The 19,058-nt window shown below is 42.6% G+C and overlaps 1 protein-coding gene across 1 annotated transcript; it reads left to right on the top strand.

Annotated features, from left to right (window-relative positions):
- Positions 1–1,596: 1,596 nt before the first annotated feature.
- Positions 1,597–18,402, top strand: LOC308090803 (carbonic anhydrase 4-like; the record flags this gene model as incomplete). The annotated part of the gene is made up of 8 exons (XM_080436076.1): positions 1,597–1,648; positions 5,002–5,049; positions 12,342–12,506; positions 12,648–12,793; positions 15,979–16,071; positions 16,549–16,615; positions 16,959–17,122; positions 18,217–18,402. The coding sequence occupies 8 exons, from the start codon at positions 1,597–1,599 to the stop codon at positions 18,400–18,402; spliced, it is 921 nt and encodes a 306-aa protein (XP_080292202.1).
- Between the last annotated feature and the right edge of the window lie 656 nt (positions 18,403–19,058).

Genomic DNA, 19,058 nt, shown 5'->3' on the forward strand with positions numbered 1-19,058 from the left:
ATGTGATTACCAGAAAATAATACTCCTAAAACCCAACTTAGTCCAATCAGAGTTAAATTAAAACACTTTATACAGTGCAAGTATAAGTGACAGAAATTCAGGGCTTCCGGCAGTTGTGTTCACTGCTAACAAATGTCAGTCAGATGGCCACAAACGTTTCAAAGATTTTACCCCAGAATTTCGATCTCCAACGTTCTGAAACAAGTACTCAGAAACGGTATAAAACATTAAGCATGCTGCCACCGGCCTCCAGCCAGCAGGCCTGAGTTAAAGTGTTTGAGCTGGCATACAAGAAGATGAATGAATGAATGATTACATTTGATTTGTATAGCGCTTTTCCAAACATAGTTACAAAGTGCTTTACATACATGTTAAAAACAGCAAACATCAGCAAGAGGACAAATAGAAATACAAAAAATAAGAAACCATAAGAAAACAGAAAAACAGCATTTGTAGTCAGCCCATAAAACAATCCTTAGGAAAAACACTTTATATGTGTTTTCAAAAGCGATTTAAAAGAGGACTCTGACTCTGCTGACCTAAGATCCAAGGGTAGGGCATTCCAGAGCAACGGTGCCCGGGCCGAAAAAGCGAGTTGTTGGACGATCCAGGAGGGCCCTATCCGAGGATCTAAGCCGGCACACTGGCTCATGGGGTTTTAACAAGTCCACAATGTAACTGGGAGCTAGTCCATGTAGGGCTTTAAAAGTGATCAATAAAATCTTAAAATAAATTCTGTAGCTCACATGGCAGCCAGTGTAGGGCAGCCAGGATAGGTGTAATATGGTCTTGTTTCTTTGTGTTAGTTAAGAGTTTTTCACCATCTGGAGACGGAAGATGGCAGCAGTTCATCCTTTGAGGGAGAGGGGGAGGTCCAGCAGTAGAACTGACCTCTGACCTTGGCACCTAGTTGTCACAGGCTTGGCGTTGGGTTAGGGGCGCTCTGATAGACAAACCGCCTCGGATATTCTCATGATATTATAATCTTTGCCAGGCCGAATAGAAGGCAAAGTGGGAGATCATGTTTTTTGTCGCTGTTTGTCTGTCTCTCAGGGGCTAATCACACAAACCACTGAACCAATCAGCACCAGATATCTTGAGAGTGCTGCCAGTAGACAAAGGAAGCACCTCCACACATTTTCTTTTATATATGTTTTTGTTTTCCTTTTTTTTAAGTATAGCATTTTTAGAATAGAAGTCAATAGCGGTCAAATCGGTCTGACACTTTCCCAAATATTGAGTCATACTGTACATCACAGACACGTTATACTGTAGATTTTAGACTGGCCACATTTTCTGGCAGAGATATGCACTCCGCTATGCTTACCTTAACATCAGAAATTCACATTTAAATTCAATCATTGACATTAATGTTAATATATTTATTAAATGTATTAAATTAAACTAACTTGAACCCAAATACTATTTTGTTGCTGACTTTGTGAATAAATATGGCTATTGACTCCCCCCACCAACTCTATCACATGCACAGACACTCAGCTTGTGTGCAGCTGGCTCTGCCCTCACTCAGGTGTTTAGGTCCAGTATGTGAGGTTGTATGTGGAGACGGTGGTGTTCTTGGTGTGTGCTTGAACAATGGGCTTCTCTCTCTACCTGACTCTGCTTTCTGTCCTTCACCAAGGCACAGGTAAGATGGACACTATTAGACAGTTAATGTTACTAATGTAGTAATAGGCTAGGATTAACGGTAAGTCTCACTCGGACATTCTGATTAGCGCAATGTAAAGGTGGTAAATGTGGTGGATCATTCTTATGCTTTGTCACTGTCTAGTTAGCCACGGTATTTAGAACAAAGTACAAAGTTGTTGGTAAAATAAATACTGCTTAACTATTACAGCTGCTACTAAGTAACACCTAAATACTGCTTAACTATTACAACTGTCGGGTGGAAACCTCATGTCCAAGACCGTTCCTTTTTATTATTATTTAAAAAAACAACAATTAAAGAGCTTGTAGATTTGCAATTTGCATTACTTTTGTACAAAACTCTTGTATGATGAAGTAGATTATTAATTTGCCAAAAAAAGGCAATGTAAATAATACCACTGTTACTAACTAGCACCACTGCTAAATATCATTACTACGTACTAACTAGCACCACTGCTACTAACACACACACACACACACACACACACACACACACACACACACACACACACACACACACACACACACACACACACACACACACACACACACACACACACACACACACACACACACACACACACACACACACACACACACACAGCATAGATCCCCGGGTCGGACTCGAACCCTGGCCAGCTTCAGAAAGGCCCGCAGCCACACCTATTGTACACGGCATGCGCTCTCACTATGCGAGGTACCACGGCGCCTTGATTATGTCCTTTTGACCTTGATTGTGAACTTAACCATTTGACCCAAAAATTAAGCCACCAGTTCTCACGTTATAACATCTGGAAAGACAGACAGACAGACAGACAGACAGACAGACAGACAGTTATCAGGAACTGATAACAACAGTGCTCTGAGGTATTGTTAGAACTTCTCAGTCTTTCTGACAGTGAAGGTGAGGTGAGGTCTGGTGACTTTATATATAACTAACTCTGAGAGAGAGTACAAAATATAATCAAACAGATTTGATTTTGTACACTCTCAGATTTTAAAGTGTACATTTACGGTAGTCTCCTGTAACTGCAAACTCACAGGTTTAGACATTTTGTCTTTGACACTTTCCTATGGGTAGTGCTGCTCAGTCAGTCCAGGGCAGGTGCACAGGCCTAGATGGTGCCTCCACTTGTGCATTGTTCTCTCCCGGCACAAAATATTGTCCCCTCTCAAAGAGAACCATTGTTGGTGGTTGTGTTCTTAATCTGTGTTCTTGTTTTTGGATAAATGGCCCTCTATAAGACAGTTTATTCCCACCACAGAGTCTGGTATCTGAGCATCTCTCAACAATACAATATGACAAGAACGCATTCAACTTTTTGACTTCCTCCGCCACACCTGTCCATAGCTGGAGTTTAGTGCAGTGTTTCTAAACCAGCGGACTGGGACCCAAGCATGGGTCATGAGATTGACAGGGTCCTTGATCAAAGGATAAAATAAATACATTTTGTGTGTGTGTGGGTGTGTGTGTGTGTATATATATATATATATATTAGTATATATACTAAGCTCCAATATGTTGCTTTGCTCCCAAACTGCACACCCATACGGTATACGGTATATATACTAATATATACGGTATATATATACACACACACACACACACACACACACACACACACACACACACACACACACACACACACACACACACACACACACACATATATATATATATATATATATATATATATATATATATATATATATATATATATATCGTTGCTGTCAGGCAGAAACCTCGCATCTCCATATTTCAAAATGTTTTAATTAATGACCAAGTTCATCAAGAGTGTCGCACTTAAAGTAGTGAAAATAGCAGATCCACAAGCTCACAATGTGTCGCATCACGACATATTGTGAGCTTGTAGATCTGCTATTTTCACTAGTTTATGTTTTTAAAATAATAATGAAAAAGGAACTCTAAACTACTGAACATATCATAGGAATATGACTGCAACAAATGCAAACTTATTTTGAGTTTTGGCTTCTGATGGCTAAACTACAATGTAAAGAATTTGAATTGTCACTTTTGAAATTCACCTTTGAGACATTTCAGAACTTCTATAGTGTGTCAGGTTGCCTGAGGGCTTCATGAGGTTGGTTCATGTTATTCATTGGCAGTTAAGAGTCCCATGATGACTTAACCTCCTGTTTGCCCTCCATTGTGAATGTGTCCATCTCAGCAGTGTCTAAAGGCCAGTCCACACCAATGCAACTAGTCGCAACTCTTTGCTACAAAACAGTTTTAAGGTCAACCGCACCAATACAACTCCTTGCAACTGCCATTGGGGATAATGTAGTGCAGTTGCAAGGAGTTGCGAGGAGTTGCATTGGTGTGGTTTGGCCTTTAGCATCCAACTGGATGGTTGTGGGGAGAGGTCATCTGTGTGTGTGTGTGTGTGTGTGTGTGTGTGTGTGTGTGTGTGTGTGTGTGTGTGTGTGTGTGTGTGTGTGTGTGTGTGTGTGTGTGTGTGTGTGTGTGTGTGTGTGTGTGCATTATTGTTTCTTGACCAATTTGCATCTCATTCATACTGACATCCTTCATTAAGTCTGTGGTTAAACTGCTCCAGCAACACTTTTGACTTTTGTTTTGTCAAACTTTAGAGGAGACAATTTCGTCTAACCCTTCCTTCTCACAATTTAGTTGTTATGCCCTGAGATTGGGAGGTCGGGGGGGTTCAATACCCCTGTCATACCAAAGACTAAACAAATGGGACCCAATGTCTCCCTGCTTGGCACTCAGCATCAAGGGTTGCATTGGGGGTAAGTACTTGCGATATACTAGCGTCATGTCCAGGGGGTGTACATGTACACCAAGCCGACCTCACGCTACAGAAACAGGAGATAGGCTCTTGTCCTATGGGCCACATGGCTCGGCAAGGCTACTTACTTAATGCTGTTGTACCCTACTGGCTAACTTGCCAGTGAGGAGCCCCCACTTGGGAGGACATAGCACCTCTGACATGTTTAATATCCCCCGCTGACAGATGCCGCTCCATCCCATAGGAGTACATGCATGAACATAGCCAATTCTAGGATAGGTCTGTGCTTGCGTGCGTGCGTGTGCTTGTGTTTGGAGGTCGGATGATCAGCGTGCTGACTTGGGGGGAAGGGAAACAGAGCGTGAATAATCACGGTAATAACCTCACAGACCAGGCTAGTTTGGTTCAAGGTGGAGCTGTCCTAAAGAGCACAATGTGTCATTTTGAAAGTGTGTGAGAGTGCATGCATGTGGATTTGCATGCACGCGTGTACATCTATTTGTGCGCATGCGTGCGTGCGTGAGTGTTCTTTATGGCTGATCCCAGCACTGTTCCTCCCTCCCAGGTCAGTGGTGTTACCAGGACCAGTACTCCTGTGACGACAAATGCAGAGGTAAGACAAGGCATCACACACTCAACCAAGTGTACATATTTTGGACAAAACCGTTACTGTTAAGGAAATGGGAAAAATAACCTGTGTTCCAACGGATCCGATGCAGTTATTATTTAGCCACCAGCTCGTGTTAATAATTTTGGTTAAATATTTATAAAAGAACACAGACAGATTTAACCACTTTCAACCTGGTGGCCCTATTTTGGGCTATCCTACAATTCCCTAGAGGGTGGGTCGAACGTGGACCGACCGTGGACCGACCGTGGACCGACCGTGGACGTCACAAACGTAACATCCGGACTTGCGAGGCGCACCATTGTTCAGATCCGCACCAAACTTGGCACAAATTCAGTGTAAACGATAGTTCATGTAGACACGGCAGGCAGAATGTTTATATTTCATTCATACTCCCCGGACCCCCCCTTCGCTAACAAGCTTATTCAGTTGTACTCCTTTAAGTCATACGTTCAACCCCTTGTCATTCTCATTCGCTACAGCTAACTCACTCACGCCCTCTTATACCCACAGTGCATCTCAGGCGGTTCATTTAAGCAGCCTCTGTTCTCTGTTCATTCTCTGTTCATTCTATGTGCTTGGCTGTCAGTGCCGGTTGTACAGCTGTAGGTTTCAAACAGCTGTAGGTTTTCACATTTTCAAATTCCTTGGTTGCTGAACCAATGCATTTTGCTAGCTGCTGCGAGCTGTCATCTGCTGCTTATCTACGCTTTGTGTGCTGCTCTATGATATTTTGGTGCTATATGAGATGATTTTGCTCATGATGCTGACTTTTACCACTGCTACAGCAGCCAATGCTTCTTCTTTTATTGCTGCTAACACTACTGTGCTCATAGCTTAAGCTAACATAGCATGCTTGCTGCCATGTAGAAGTTTGGAATTGTTGTAGCTCAAAGCTAATACAGCATGCTTGCTGCCCATGTACAGTAGAAGCTTGGTTGTAGGCTACTCTCTTTTACCATGTGGAAAGTTGGAATTGTTGTAGCTTAAAGCTAACATAGCATGCTGCTGCATGTAGAATCTTTGTTTGTTATACAGCACTGCACAGTTAACATAGCATGCTTGCTTCCCATGTGGAAAAATCGAATTGTTTGTTAGCTTAACGCTAACATAGCATGCTTGTTGCCATGTAAAAGCTTTGATTGTTTGTTCAACACTGCACAGTTAACACAGCAGGCTTGCTTCCCATGTAGGCTACTCCCCTTTACCTCATCAGGTAATGAAACTTGGCTATTTTAGATTATTATTATTATTATTATTATTATTGTTTGTTAAGGTATAGAAGTTATGGAGCTATTTTGGGCCAAATCTTTTTCCAAAATAAGTACTGCTTCTAAGTTCTAATGCTGTTCTGCTGAGGCACTCTTGACTCTGGGAATACCCACAATGGTGCAGTGCCATCTAGTTGGCTCTGAAGCTTCAAGCAGAGCTTCCAACAGTTGTATTGCTACTGCTTGCTCAAATGCTTTTATAATATGTTTATACTTATCAAGGCTGTCGTAGACAATCTGTTGCAACGGGGCATAATATAAGACAAGAAGTCAAATTCAGACATGTACTCAAGCCAGGATAGGAAAACACAGCATGTGTATCAAATCAGTGTTGCCATGTATGCTTATTATAAGCGACTTTGGGATTGTGTTCCGTAAGTCACAGCAAATATATTACTGAACAGCGTTCATGGGAAGGAACCCCAGATTCATATGTAATCACGGTGCAAAAAATGTTTAATATTCTAAACATTTGTTTTGCGACTTGTTTTATAGACTTGGCCGCTTGTTTCTCTTACAATCTGGCAACACGGCGTGGTGGTGTCATGTGACTTTCCTTGGGAGTAATCAGGAAGTCTCATACAATACAGCAATGCATCTTGGGTACTGTAGTCTATGCAACTGACAGTCATATCATGGGGATCAGTTCAATGCTACTGTGTGAGAATAAGGTGAAAGGGCAAGGGTGTTTTCTTTTTAACTGGCCATGTGCAGGCATTATGGCAGTGTAACTGTCATGTTAAATAGGTACACAACTATCATGGGATATTCAAGTTAATTTAATCCACTCAGTGAAGCTGTTATTTCTGCATTCCTGTTCTATTCACTTAATCAACGCTCAAGTTCAGGTAACTATAATATGGGTGGATTAGTTTGCAGAGGCTTAAATAGATAATTACTTCATGGTGGATTTGAAGTCTTGTGAAATGGGGCGATTGCTTCAATTGTAGTGGGTTGTCCTCCAGGGGGTGCCATTTAGAGGGCAAACAAAGGTTAATCTGATTCTCAGATGCAGGTAGATTCATTAGTGCACTGAAGCTAATTTGCACGTTACTTCTCTTTTAGCTAACCATGTCATTGTAAAGAGATATTCATTGCTTGAATTCACACTGCTTCTGTTTTCGTTTCATGATTGACTGCTATTATGGTGATCCAAGGCTTTGATGGCATGACCATCTTTCCATCACGGATGCCGGGAAGGTTCAGGTTGGGTTTCCGTTAGTTCTAAAGTGCGAGCTACTGATTCTACTACTAAAAGGGGCTGTTGTATAGCATTATGTAGCATTGACACCGTACTGCTATTCAAGTCAAAAGCTTAACAGGTAATGTGAGGTAAGGATTGTAGTATATGTAAGAAGGGTTAATGGAAGTAGTTTGGAAGAAGAGCAGATAAGGGTAGCTATTGTATTCATTGTGGATTGAAGCTCGTGAATGGGGTGATTGGTTTAACTGTAATTATCTCTAGGGGGTGCCATTTAGAGGGCATACAAAGGCTAATCTGATTCTCTGCTGCTTCAATTTCTATCATCATTATGGATTGGATTCATCGTTTGATGAGCCAACTTGCATGTTACCTTCACTTTTAGCTTAAACATGTCTTTGTAAAGGGATATTCATTCATTGCTTAAACTTATTCTGCTTCTGTTTTATGTTTCTTGAGCAACTGCCCATTATGGTGATCCAATTCTGACGATGGCATGAACTTCTGTCCATCATGGATGCTGGGAAGGTTCAGGTTGTGGGTTGCTGCCGGTCTTCATAACTACTGCAGCGATATGGTCATTGCCGAGCAGTTCTCAAGATCACCTTGGTGGTATAACTGGATCTACTTCTGCCGAAGTCATGAGAGGCAGGTCGTCATTAATCTAATCTAAATTTATTCTGGTTCAAGCTTACTGAAAGCCATGTCGGTTGCTCACTGCTTGATCTGTGTAACCCACTCACACTGATGTTCTAAAGGAACGGCGTCCATAAAATCCAGGCGTATGTCAAATGGTATGGATCGTTTAATGATCTCGGACATTTAAGTATTCTGGGATGGTCGCTTTATATTGAACTTATTACATGGGTGTTTAAATCGCTCCATTCTATGTTGGGATTGTGATAGTGAAATGTTGTGAAAAGTTAATGCATGATTTGACTCAAAAGTAGCTTGGATCACTCGGCTCATGTGTCGATGAACGCAGCTAGCTGCGAGGAGTTATGTAATTACTAAGCGGAGGAAAGAATCTTAACTAATGTAGATATTACTTGGAAGCAGTTTCTATCAGTATCTTATGGGTTTCTTAGATGTGGGGAATACTTTCTTGCACTGAAAGCTTTAACCCCTTGCATGACATTTCCATTTCTGTCTTCTCTTTCAGTCACATGTTTCAATTCCTCTTAAGCACTCTAAATCAGTTAATTATTCTGATGGAATATCAGTTATTGTAAGAACTGATACCGCTTTATTCTAATGGAATATCAATTATTGTAAGAACTGATACCGTTTTTGTCCGTTCTCTTCTATGTCTCGCTACCTTCAACGGCGGTTAAATTCTGGGGGAGATGAACCTTGTTCGGATGTTGGGAGGGCCATGTCAAGGCTTGGTTCGCTGCCAGGAAGCAGGATGCCTTCAGATGTGGACTGCCCCAAGTTGTTCACTCCTTTCGGATTGGTGCTGCAACTCAGCAGCATCTTTGGTTCCATCATTCACACTGAAAGCCATGGGTCGTTGGTCATCTGCTGCTCATATTATTATGTTATATCCGTTAAATACGGATAAAATTCTTTCTGCTCAAAAAGCTATGAGTGTAAATGTTCGATCAATTATGGAATAAATCAGGAGTTGCATAATTGATGCCATGTTAAGTAATTGCTCCTGCCTGAGCGCAGGTTGGGGGTCAGGTAAAACACTATAGCATCGGTCGTGTTATGGTCTCACGTAGGCTATAGTGTGGTATTATGATGTTATGGTATCTTTTAAAGTATAACTGGTAAAACACTATAGCATCGGTCGTGTCATGGTCTCACGTAGGCTATAGTGTGGTATTATGATGTTATGGTATCTTTTAAAGTATAACTGGTAAAACACTATAGCATCGGTCGTGTTATGGTCTCACGTAGGCTATAGTGTGGTATTATGATGTTATGGTATCTTTTAAAGTATAACTGGTAAAACACTATAGCATCGGTCGTGTCATGGTCTCACGTAGGCTATAGTGTGGTATTATGATGTTATGGTATCTTTTAAAGTATAACTGGTAAAACACTATAGCATCGGTCGTGTCATGGTCTCACGTAGGCTATAGCGTGGTATTATGATGTTATGGTATCTTTAAAGTATAACTGGTCTTCATATGCTTCAGTGGTTTAGGTTGGTAGGCATGGTTTACCTAAGGTTTGGTCTCACGTTTACCTTAATGTGGTAGGCTTATAGATAGGTAAATTTATAAGCTTTGGTCGTGTTGGGTCTCACGTATGCTTAATGGTGGTTTAGATGGGTAATTCACTATAGTGTATTCCTTCTATATCAGGTCACCGTCCGGGCGAGCGGGACTTGCCTAAAGGGTTAGCATTGCTGCCATCATATAGAAGGAATTAGACATTGCTGTCTATACACATAGTTATTCATAAGTTCATAGTTTATTTCCTTTAACATCAGAACACAGTGGTGTTTTGCCAAATGTGCATCTAATAGTCGCTGCTGGCGCAGGATGTCGGCTTTAGATGTGAAGGGCATCTTCGGTATGCATTTAAAGGAAATGTGTCAACGCTGACACTCACATAGTTAATTCATGTAGCATATTTCATTTATATCAAATGGATTTAAATGGAATTGCGTCAATTTGATGCTTTTACTGATAAACATTCTCATATAAGGTAAGGTGTGGCTCTGTATTTGCTCACTGCAAGTGAGCGCGTGTTGGGGGTTTGTGATTGAAGATCTGTGTCATTTTGCACAGGAAATCTTTTAATATCACATGAGCAGAGTCACACCGCCAAACTTGAATGCAATATCATTGCATATATGGTAACGGTCATATATTAATAAATGGTTAAATGGTTCATTACGGTCTGGTTATTTCTGAGCTGAAGTGTCTAAATGAAATTCAGTGTAAACGATAGTTCATGTAGACACGGCAGGCAGAATGTTTATATTTCATTCATACTCCCCGGACCCCCCCTTCGCTAACAAGCTTATTCAGTTGTACTCCTTTAAGTCATACGTTCAACCCCTTGTCATTCTCATTCGCTACAGCTAACTCACTCACGCCCTCTTATACCCACAGTGCATCTCAGGCGGTTCATTTAAGCAGCCTCTGTTCTCTGTTCATTCTCTGTTCATTCTATGTGCTTGGCTGTCAGTGCCGGTTGTACAGCTGTAGGTTTCAAAACTCCTCCACCTCCCCGGCCTCCTCCCTAGCATCTGATGTTGGCAGGATAGTTTTGTAGATGGCGTTGTATTATGGTGATGGTTGTACATTAAGGGTTTAATGTCGTGTCATGTTATAACTGCGGTGTAATAACTGTGGTGTAATAACTGTTGTGTAATAACTGTTGCGTTATAACTGTTGTTTCTGTGTTGTACTGTGGTTCTATGATTCTGTGTATTGTACTCCGTGGTTCCATGATTCTGTGTATTGTACTGCGTTTTTGGATTGTACTATGTTGTGGTTGTTTAATTATGCATTGATGGTTCAATGTTATGTTAAACTGTATTATGTTTCATGCTTTCTGTCTCCTCTGTCTCTCCCTCTCTCTTTTCCCCCGACACGGTCGAGGCAGAAGGCCGCCACCCTAGAGCCTAGGGTCTGCCTGACGTTTTCTCCCAGTTAAGAGGGAGTTTTTTCGTTGCCACTGTCGCTAATTGCTTGCTCAGGGTGGGATCGTCGGGTCTCTTCTCTACATGTAAAGTGTTGAGACAACTTGTGATTTGACACTTTAATTGAATTGAATTGAATGCTCTGCTCTGGGGTTTGTGATTGAAGATCTGTGTCATTTTGCACAGGAAATCTTTTAATATCACATGAGCAGAGTCACACCGCCAAACTTGAATGCAATATCATTGCATATATGGTAACGGTCATATATTAATAAATGGTTAAATGGTTCATTACGGTCTGGTTATTTCTGAGCTGAAGTGTCTAAATGAAACACTGTTCAGGGGATTGCCATGAGAATAGTCCCCAGGGGCCATGTGTGGTACCTAAAGGCCGCAGGGGCCACAGGTTGCTCCAATCGACACCAAACACTCTTCAGGGGCCTGCGATGAAAATAGTCACACCAAGGGTCACGTTTTAAAACCCAACTTACTGTGTCTGCGCCCCCCAGGGGCCACATTGTACAACCCAGCTACTGCTGCCTGGGGCCCCCTGGGGCCAAACATTGTCATGGTGGACTGTTGCTCCAATTCGCACCAAACTTGGCACTGTTCAGGGGTCTGCCATGAGAATAGTCACACCAAAGAAACCTAAATTGCACACATGGGATGCTACAGCAGTGTTACAGCACTTCAAAACTCGGTGACCATTGCTCTGATCAGCGCAATAGGACTAAATTAGAAGCAGCCTGAATATCTTGTTCTTTGTAGCAGAACACAACTCTGAGCTTGTAGATCAGCTATTTTCACTACTTTTGCACAACAGCATCATACTGCACACTCACAGTTTATTATAAAATACAGCATAGGGTTAGGGTTATATACAAGGTTTCTGACCAACAGCATTGATATATTATATTGTCCAGTGCACTTCCTATCTATCTCTCTGAAATAACCTACACTAATTGAGTAAGTGTTCTAGACACAAATGTCTGAACTATGGTTTTTGGTTTCTTTTCTTAGAATAGAATAGAAATGTTATTGTCCACTGCCTTTGGCTTCACAGTGGCAGAGTCAGCAGAAACAACAGGCATGATACAGACAAGAAACAAGTAAAAAACTAAACACGACAACACAGCAGAGCCTTAAACACACATTCCTGTCCACAATCGCACACAGTACGTCCCCTCTTCCCTTCTTCTAGACCCCAAGCACTGGGCAATCCAGTTCCCGAGCTGTGGGGGGTTACGCCAATCACCAATCAACATCGTCACCAGCCAGGTGCACCCAAACAGCGCCTTGCCGCCCCTAGAGTTCACCGGCCACGACGACGTCATCAACATCACAGTGGAGAACATGGGACACTCTGGTAAACCAAGGACTAACGCTTTTGATCCATCACTTTAAACTATATTATTCCTTGTTGCCCAGTTCTCCACTGAGCTTATAGCATGTGATAAAAGATGCATTTGTCATGTGGGGTATAAGAGACCTCCTCTGTTTCCTCTAGCCCACTTTGACCTGCCAACGTCCATCCGTCTGACAGGGGGGGCCCTCCCGGGTCACTACCAAGCCCTGCAGTTCCACTTCCACTGGGGCAGTGATGGGAGACCCGGCTCTGAGCACACTATAGATGGTGAAAGGTTCCCCATGGAGGTAAGTCAGAGGGGCCATGAAATCATTATGGCAATCATATTTTGATTGACCATTCATATTTTTGCGATTTTAAAAAAAAACGTTTTAAAGCATAAAGTAAAAACATAATAAAGACATGATAATAAATCAACATCAAGGTGACTGAGTACGAATGACAGTGAAGATATTAAATGTATACAATGCTACGAATGGCACTAGGGCTCTATTCAGAGCCAGATTTGAACAAACCACTAATTTAGGATTTCGGACTAGGCAAGAGGCGTTTCCCCGCAAAATTCGGTATTCTATGGCACCCCCCTCACCCGCCAAACACCTGAGCTACCCGTTACATTATGCATAGGTGTGGTTTGGGCGTTACAATGATAAAACCAATCACCGTGCCAGAAGCCATTGCCTTTAAGAGAAGACTGCGCTAGCCGTCATCCCGATCCAATATATGCTCTAGCCTATCTACCTGTCTGCACTGTTGCCTGGTCTGATTATTATAAGCCACATTGGGCTTGTTTTCCTTCTTTTTTTTTATTTTATCCAAATACATTTTTATATTAATTTGTAGCCTATTGTGTTCACAATAAGCTTGTCATATTAGTCAGATCCGGAATAGTATATGAAAGCCATTTAAAATATGTATACTATTGGTACACACCGGCTGCTCCCAAATAATTAATTACATCATGTTGCGACAACGCTCCTACGTGGTACACAGACAAACAGTAGCACATGGGTATAATAAATTGGACAGTTTTAGGAAAGTTCTATAGCCTATGTACTCACGTTGGCTGTATTGTTCTATTTCCATCATTCTAATGGATTCCAGGGGTGTGTAAACATCTCTGTAGTAGCTCCATAGTTTCCTCTGAAGTGACGCAGTTAAAGTTAACTTACATCCATATTGTCCCGTTATCTTTCATCATCCACCTTTGTTCAGTAATCCCGAACAGAGCTAAACTTTAAGTTTACATCAATCAAAGCCTCTCAAACCCAGACACATTGCTGCGATGCGTATGTGCGTCGCCTACCCAAAATAACAGACATACAAGCTATCAACGGCGCTGCGTCATGTCGTGTCGACAGTTACAGATCTGTTATTTTGGGCAGCATACAATGAGGCGCGCGCGCGCCACGGAGTAGCCTATCACTAAACCAAAAACATTACATTACGTGGTCAACAACATACTAGACATGTAACTTGCTTGGAGCTTTTAATGCAGTGGTTCTCAACCTGTGGGTCGAGACCACAATGGAGCACCCAACGCCTGGCGAGCTTGTAGATCTGCTATTTTCACAATATTTATCTGTGGAACCGAGTCAAACAAAATGGGGGGGTCCCCAGTTCAAATATGGTTATTTTGGGGGGTCATGAACGTAGCGTTTGCATGGGAGGCGTTGTGAGCTTGTAGATCTGCTATTTTCAAATAGCTGATGTATATGTTAGAGTGCTCATGTGGCCCATAGTCGCTTGACTCGCTTCTTTTGGGCTGGTTTTCCTAGACCTGGTTGCTTGTTAGTTGTTTTTCCTCACAACACTGGCACTGATGATAACTAGACGGCAGCCGTCATAGAATCAAAATGACCCCGCTGGGAGTGGTGGTGGCGTTTGTGGTAGAGTGACCATGGGTTTGTATGAAGAGAGATAGCGCATATGCGGTAGAGTGAGCATCGGTTTGTATGAAGAGAGATAGCGCATTTGCGGTAGAGTGAGCATCGGTTTATATGCGGTAGAGTGAGCATCGGTTTGTATGAAGAGAGATAGCGCATTTGCGGTAGAGTGAGCATCGGTTTATATGAAGAGAGAGAGCACATTTGCGGTAGAGTGAGCATGGGGTTGTATAGAGAGAGATAGCGCATATGCGGTAGAGTGAGCATCGGTTTATATGAAGAGAGAGAGCACATTTGCGGTAGAGTGAGCATGGGGTTGTACAAAGAGAGAGAGGCATTTGCGGTAGAGTGAGCGAGCATGGGTTTGTATAAAGAAAGAGCGCATTTCACACACAGATCATTCATATATTACCAAGATTTAATGAGAAATAAGGCTTCTTTAGAAAAATGACTGACGGGCTGGGCTGGGTCTAATTTGTCAATTATTAGTCGAGCCGGGCTGAAATATTTAGGGGATATGAAAGCTCTAGTTAGTAGTTTGAAGTGCTCATGTGGCCTTAGAGTTGCTTCTTTTTGTTTTCATAGACCTGCGGACTGCGGTTGCTTATTTCTCTCCAAGGCTGGCAACACGGCTCATGGTCCAACGCACAAAGCCATTGTAGTGTCTGTGTGCACTTGACGGGTGATTTTATAAACCAGCGGGTGCTTCTAGAATCCACTATCCCCCGTCCCCAAGCCGTACCCATGTGTGTCTGTAGAATTGCAATGTGGGGGATATAGCAACAACACGCCCACGGGCACACCTCCACGCGCAAATAACGGCGTCGGCATAATGGTGACGGGTAGAGCAGGTGCTAGAATAACCTATTGGGGCGGCGCAGGTCCATTATCCCGATTTAACGGGGAATTTTTGGCCTGAGAATGGGGCCCTGTGTCACATGGACGGACCACATCAGAAATGTGGTCCTCTACGGGGACCTACAGTACCACGGGTCACAGACAGGGCACTGCGTCAGGCACCCGGAACTAGAGGCAAGCAAACGGACTCTCTGGGAGCCAACCCAGGGCAAAGCCAGGAAAGGCAAGAAGCGCACCACCTACGTAGAAGCACTGCGGCGCGACAGCTTAGCTAACAACACTGTAGAGCTCAAGACCCTGATGTTAGATAGGAGAGTGTGGAGAGCAACGATTCAGGAGTCCCGAGTTGGTGTTGGCTAGACCGCACTCTCGCGTCACACAATGTAACTTTTCGGATAAACATTTTTATTTATTTTTTTAATAATATAGTGCATGTTGCTGGACCCAAAGATTGCTTCTTGAAGTGTAATAACTTAAATTAATTTCAATGTTTACCACTACGAGCGTGCTACGCAACTCAGTGGATCCGAGTTGCTCAGTAGTGCCATAGTGGTCAAAAGTTCCTTTGTTCATCTTTAACTTTCCATCATTACTGCAGCAATAGTCACATAATACACATTATTATTGTACTTGCATCATTGCATGTTGTAATTAATGTGTAGAAATGTACTTCTCTACATTCTAATTGCCTCATGCCTGTCTTTGTGATCTATCTTCTGTGTCTACAGCTTCATGTTGTCCATATCAAGGAGCCCTACGGGTCCCTGGCAGAAGCAGAACATGACATGGCTGGGATTGCGCTGCTGGCCTTTCTGTTTGAGGTAGGCCAGCACTGTAAGCTCCTGAGTGTCCAAATCTTATTCCAATCTATCCAGATTGGAATAAAACATTTTTTTTAATCAAATCTAAACAGCAAAACAAAACAAAACAAAAAAAACACATGGTAAACCACATTCCCATCTCATTTGAAATGTGTTTCAAAGGTGATTTGTAAATTTAAGAAAATATAAAGGAAATATTGCCAATGATATATTTGTCACTGTGTTGACTGTTTTGCTGCTGTGTCTTAATTTGAAAATGACTGTACATGAGCATGTCCACATTACAAAGTAATAACCTACAAATCACGACTCTAGAACCCCCTCCCCCAAGTCTAAAAGGCTGTATTCTAATGAAAATCAACTAAAAGTGGGTAATTGTACATCTGATGGATAATGGGTATAATAATGTGTCTATGTAGTATAGGCTCTGCAGTAGCACCTTTGTTTCTCTAATATCTGCTATGAATTCCTCTGTAGGAGACAACAGAGGATAACCCTCATTTCAACACTCTGATAGCTGCTCTGGGTCGGGTTCAGAACAATGGTAAGAGACAAACGTACTCAACATACACCGCACTACAAACGCATGGAACAGTGCCAGCATTTGAATACTGATTTACTTTAACCCATTAAGACCTGAGGCCAATTCTAAATGCCTTATGAATCAGTAGTTCTCAGACTTTCAAGATGTTTAAAAAATGTTCAAAAATAGCTTTGTGCCGCGCTGTGAGCTTGTATATCTGCTATTTTTGAATAGCTAAGCCAACGCAAAAATCTAAAATGACACAGAAGCTTTCCCGGTTTGAATGGGTGAAAAAAAATACACATTTTTACCCTTTTAAATTTTAATCTTATTTTTCGTTAACTATAATAACCCTGCATCTCAGGCAGTGCCACCGTCATCCCAAACTTCCAACTCAGTGACATCATTCCGGACGGTAAAGACCTCCATAGCTACTATCGCTACGTGGGGTCCATGACCACCCCGGGCTGCGAGCAGGCGGTCGCTTGGACCGTGTTCCACAAGATGCTGCCCATCAGCAGCCGACAGGTACGTACGTACGCAGTTGTTTTGTTCAAAGGTGACCTTGGAGGCCTCCTCTCCTCCACATGGGCAATGTTTTCACCGCATGACAATCATCTCTCCTTCTGATCATCTATAGGCTACCTGTAGAACCAGTGGGTCTCAATCTGTGGGCCGGGGCCCACTAGTGGGCCGTGAGGATATTTTCAAGTGGGTCCCTAAATAATTGGCAACAACACATCACAAGATAATATCAATATTAAAAGAATGAACGTTAAAAAAAAAACACATTGAAAACTGTGTCTTAGCAGTGTTATAGCAGTAAATAGGAACTTAAAAGTAGTAGCCGTCTGGGCACCTAGGCTGGTAATCCAGACTGACAGCGTGTCGCGGGTTTGAGTCCCGATCCCGACGACCTTTGCTGCGTGTCACCACCCCCCCCCCCCATCTATCTACCCGTTTCCTGTCAGTCTACTGTTCATCCATCAATAAAAGGCAGAAAAAGCCCCTAAAATATCTTCAAAACAAAACCAAAAAATCTACAAACATAATCGATTGATCATTAAAATCTGAAAGTGCACGCAGCCGCGAACTCAGAATTTCAAGTGGGACCTCTAAAAAGGTTTTGAGAACCAGTGACCACTGCTCTAGCCATTACCTCAATGGATTTGTAACAGATTTGTTATTACACCACATCACCACCAGGGGGCATCTTCTTGCATGTTCCTTTTGTGAATAAGAGCTGGCAGCGTTGGAAGCTCTGTGATGCAGATGATTGTGTCTTGTAGTGTTTTGTTTTGTTTGTTTGTTCATTGTATCTCATCTCTGATTTTGCCATGATAGAACCTGAAACGCCATGTGTGGACGCTAAAAGCCAGATTTATAAATTGCTTATCCGAAACTAGGCGATCTACAAGCTCACAATGCGAGCTTGTAGATCTGCTATTTACGGCATGCGAGTATATAAGATGGAGTGTATAAATTAAGCATAACTTTTCAACTAAATTCCTATCCTTTAACTCCTTCCCTCACTGTGCCATTCTCCTTTCCTCTCCTCTTCTTCCTTTCTCTCCTCCCTTCCATCCTCTCTTCTCTCCCTCCTTCCTTCCTCTCCTCTCCAGCTGGTTGCTGTGTCTCAGCAGTGTCGTTTCTGGACCGGCCAGCGAATGACGGACATCTTCCGTCCTACGCAGCCTCTAGACGGCAGAGTGGTGTACCGGTCCGATGCCAGTGTGGTCCTGCCTGGATTCATGGGCATGTTGCTGTGTGTTCAGTCAGTGCTGGGGTCTTTTGCGCTGGGCCACTGAATGAGCCAATGAAAGACGCCCACAAACACAAGATATCCTGGATCTGCTGTGGTCCGATCAACCAGCTAGTGTATGTGTACACACACACACACACACACACACACACACACACACACACACACACACACACACACACACACACACACACACACACACACACACACACACACACACACACACACACACACACACACACACACACACACACACACACAGCAGTGGTTCCCAACAGGGGATCCTGGCCCACTTTGGGGGGGGGGGGGGGGGTACCAAAGATCACAGGGGAGGCTGGGTGTGAGTTGTCCGTTTTGGAGGTAGTCAACATTTTTTAACGTGTTGCACAAAATCATAACTTTCTTTCATCCACTTTGAACCTGGAATGCCTATTTTGGGCATATCATATAGTCAAGAACTATATAGCGCGTGTGTGTGTGCGCACATGTGCGCGGTCTCAGTTTTGTCAGATGTAAAGGGGGGGCTCTAAGGAAAACAGGTTGGGAACCACTGGTTACAGGCTAGTTGTGACACTGCGTGCATGAATCCACTTCATGACCTACTGTATGTGTTGCACATCACCCTCTTTCTCAACACCAAAATATCTAACTAAGACAAAATGTCCTAATATTGAAAATATTGTAAAAATAAATGGTTAAATG

Source organism: Gymnoscopelus braueri (assembly GCF_963280865.1).
Source record: "Gymnoscopelus braueri genome assembly, chromosome: 8".
Classification (NCBI taxonomy): Eukaryota; Metazoa; Chordata; class Actinopteri; order Myctophiformes; family Myctophidae; genus Gymnoscopelus; species Gymnoscopelus braueri.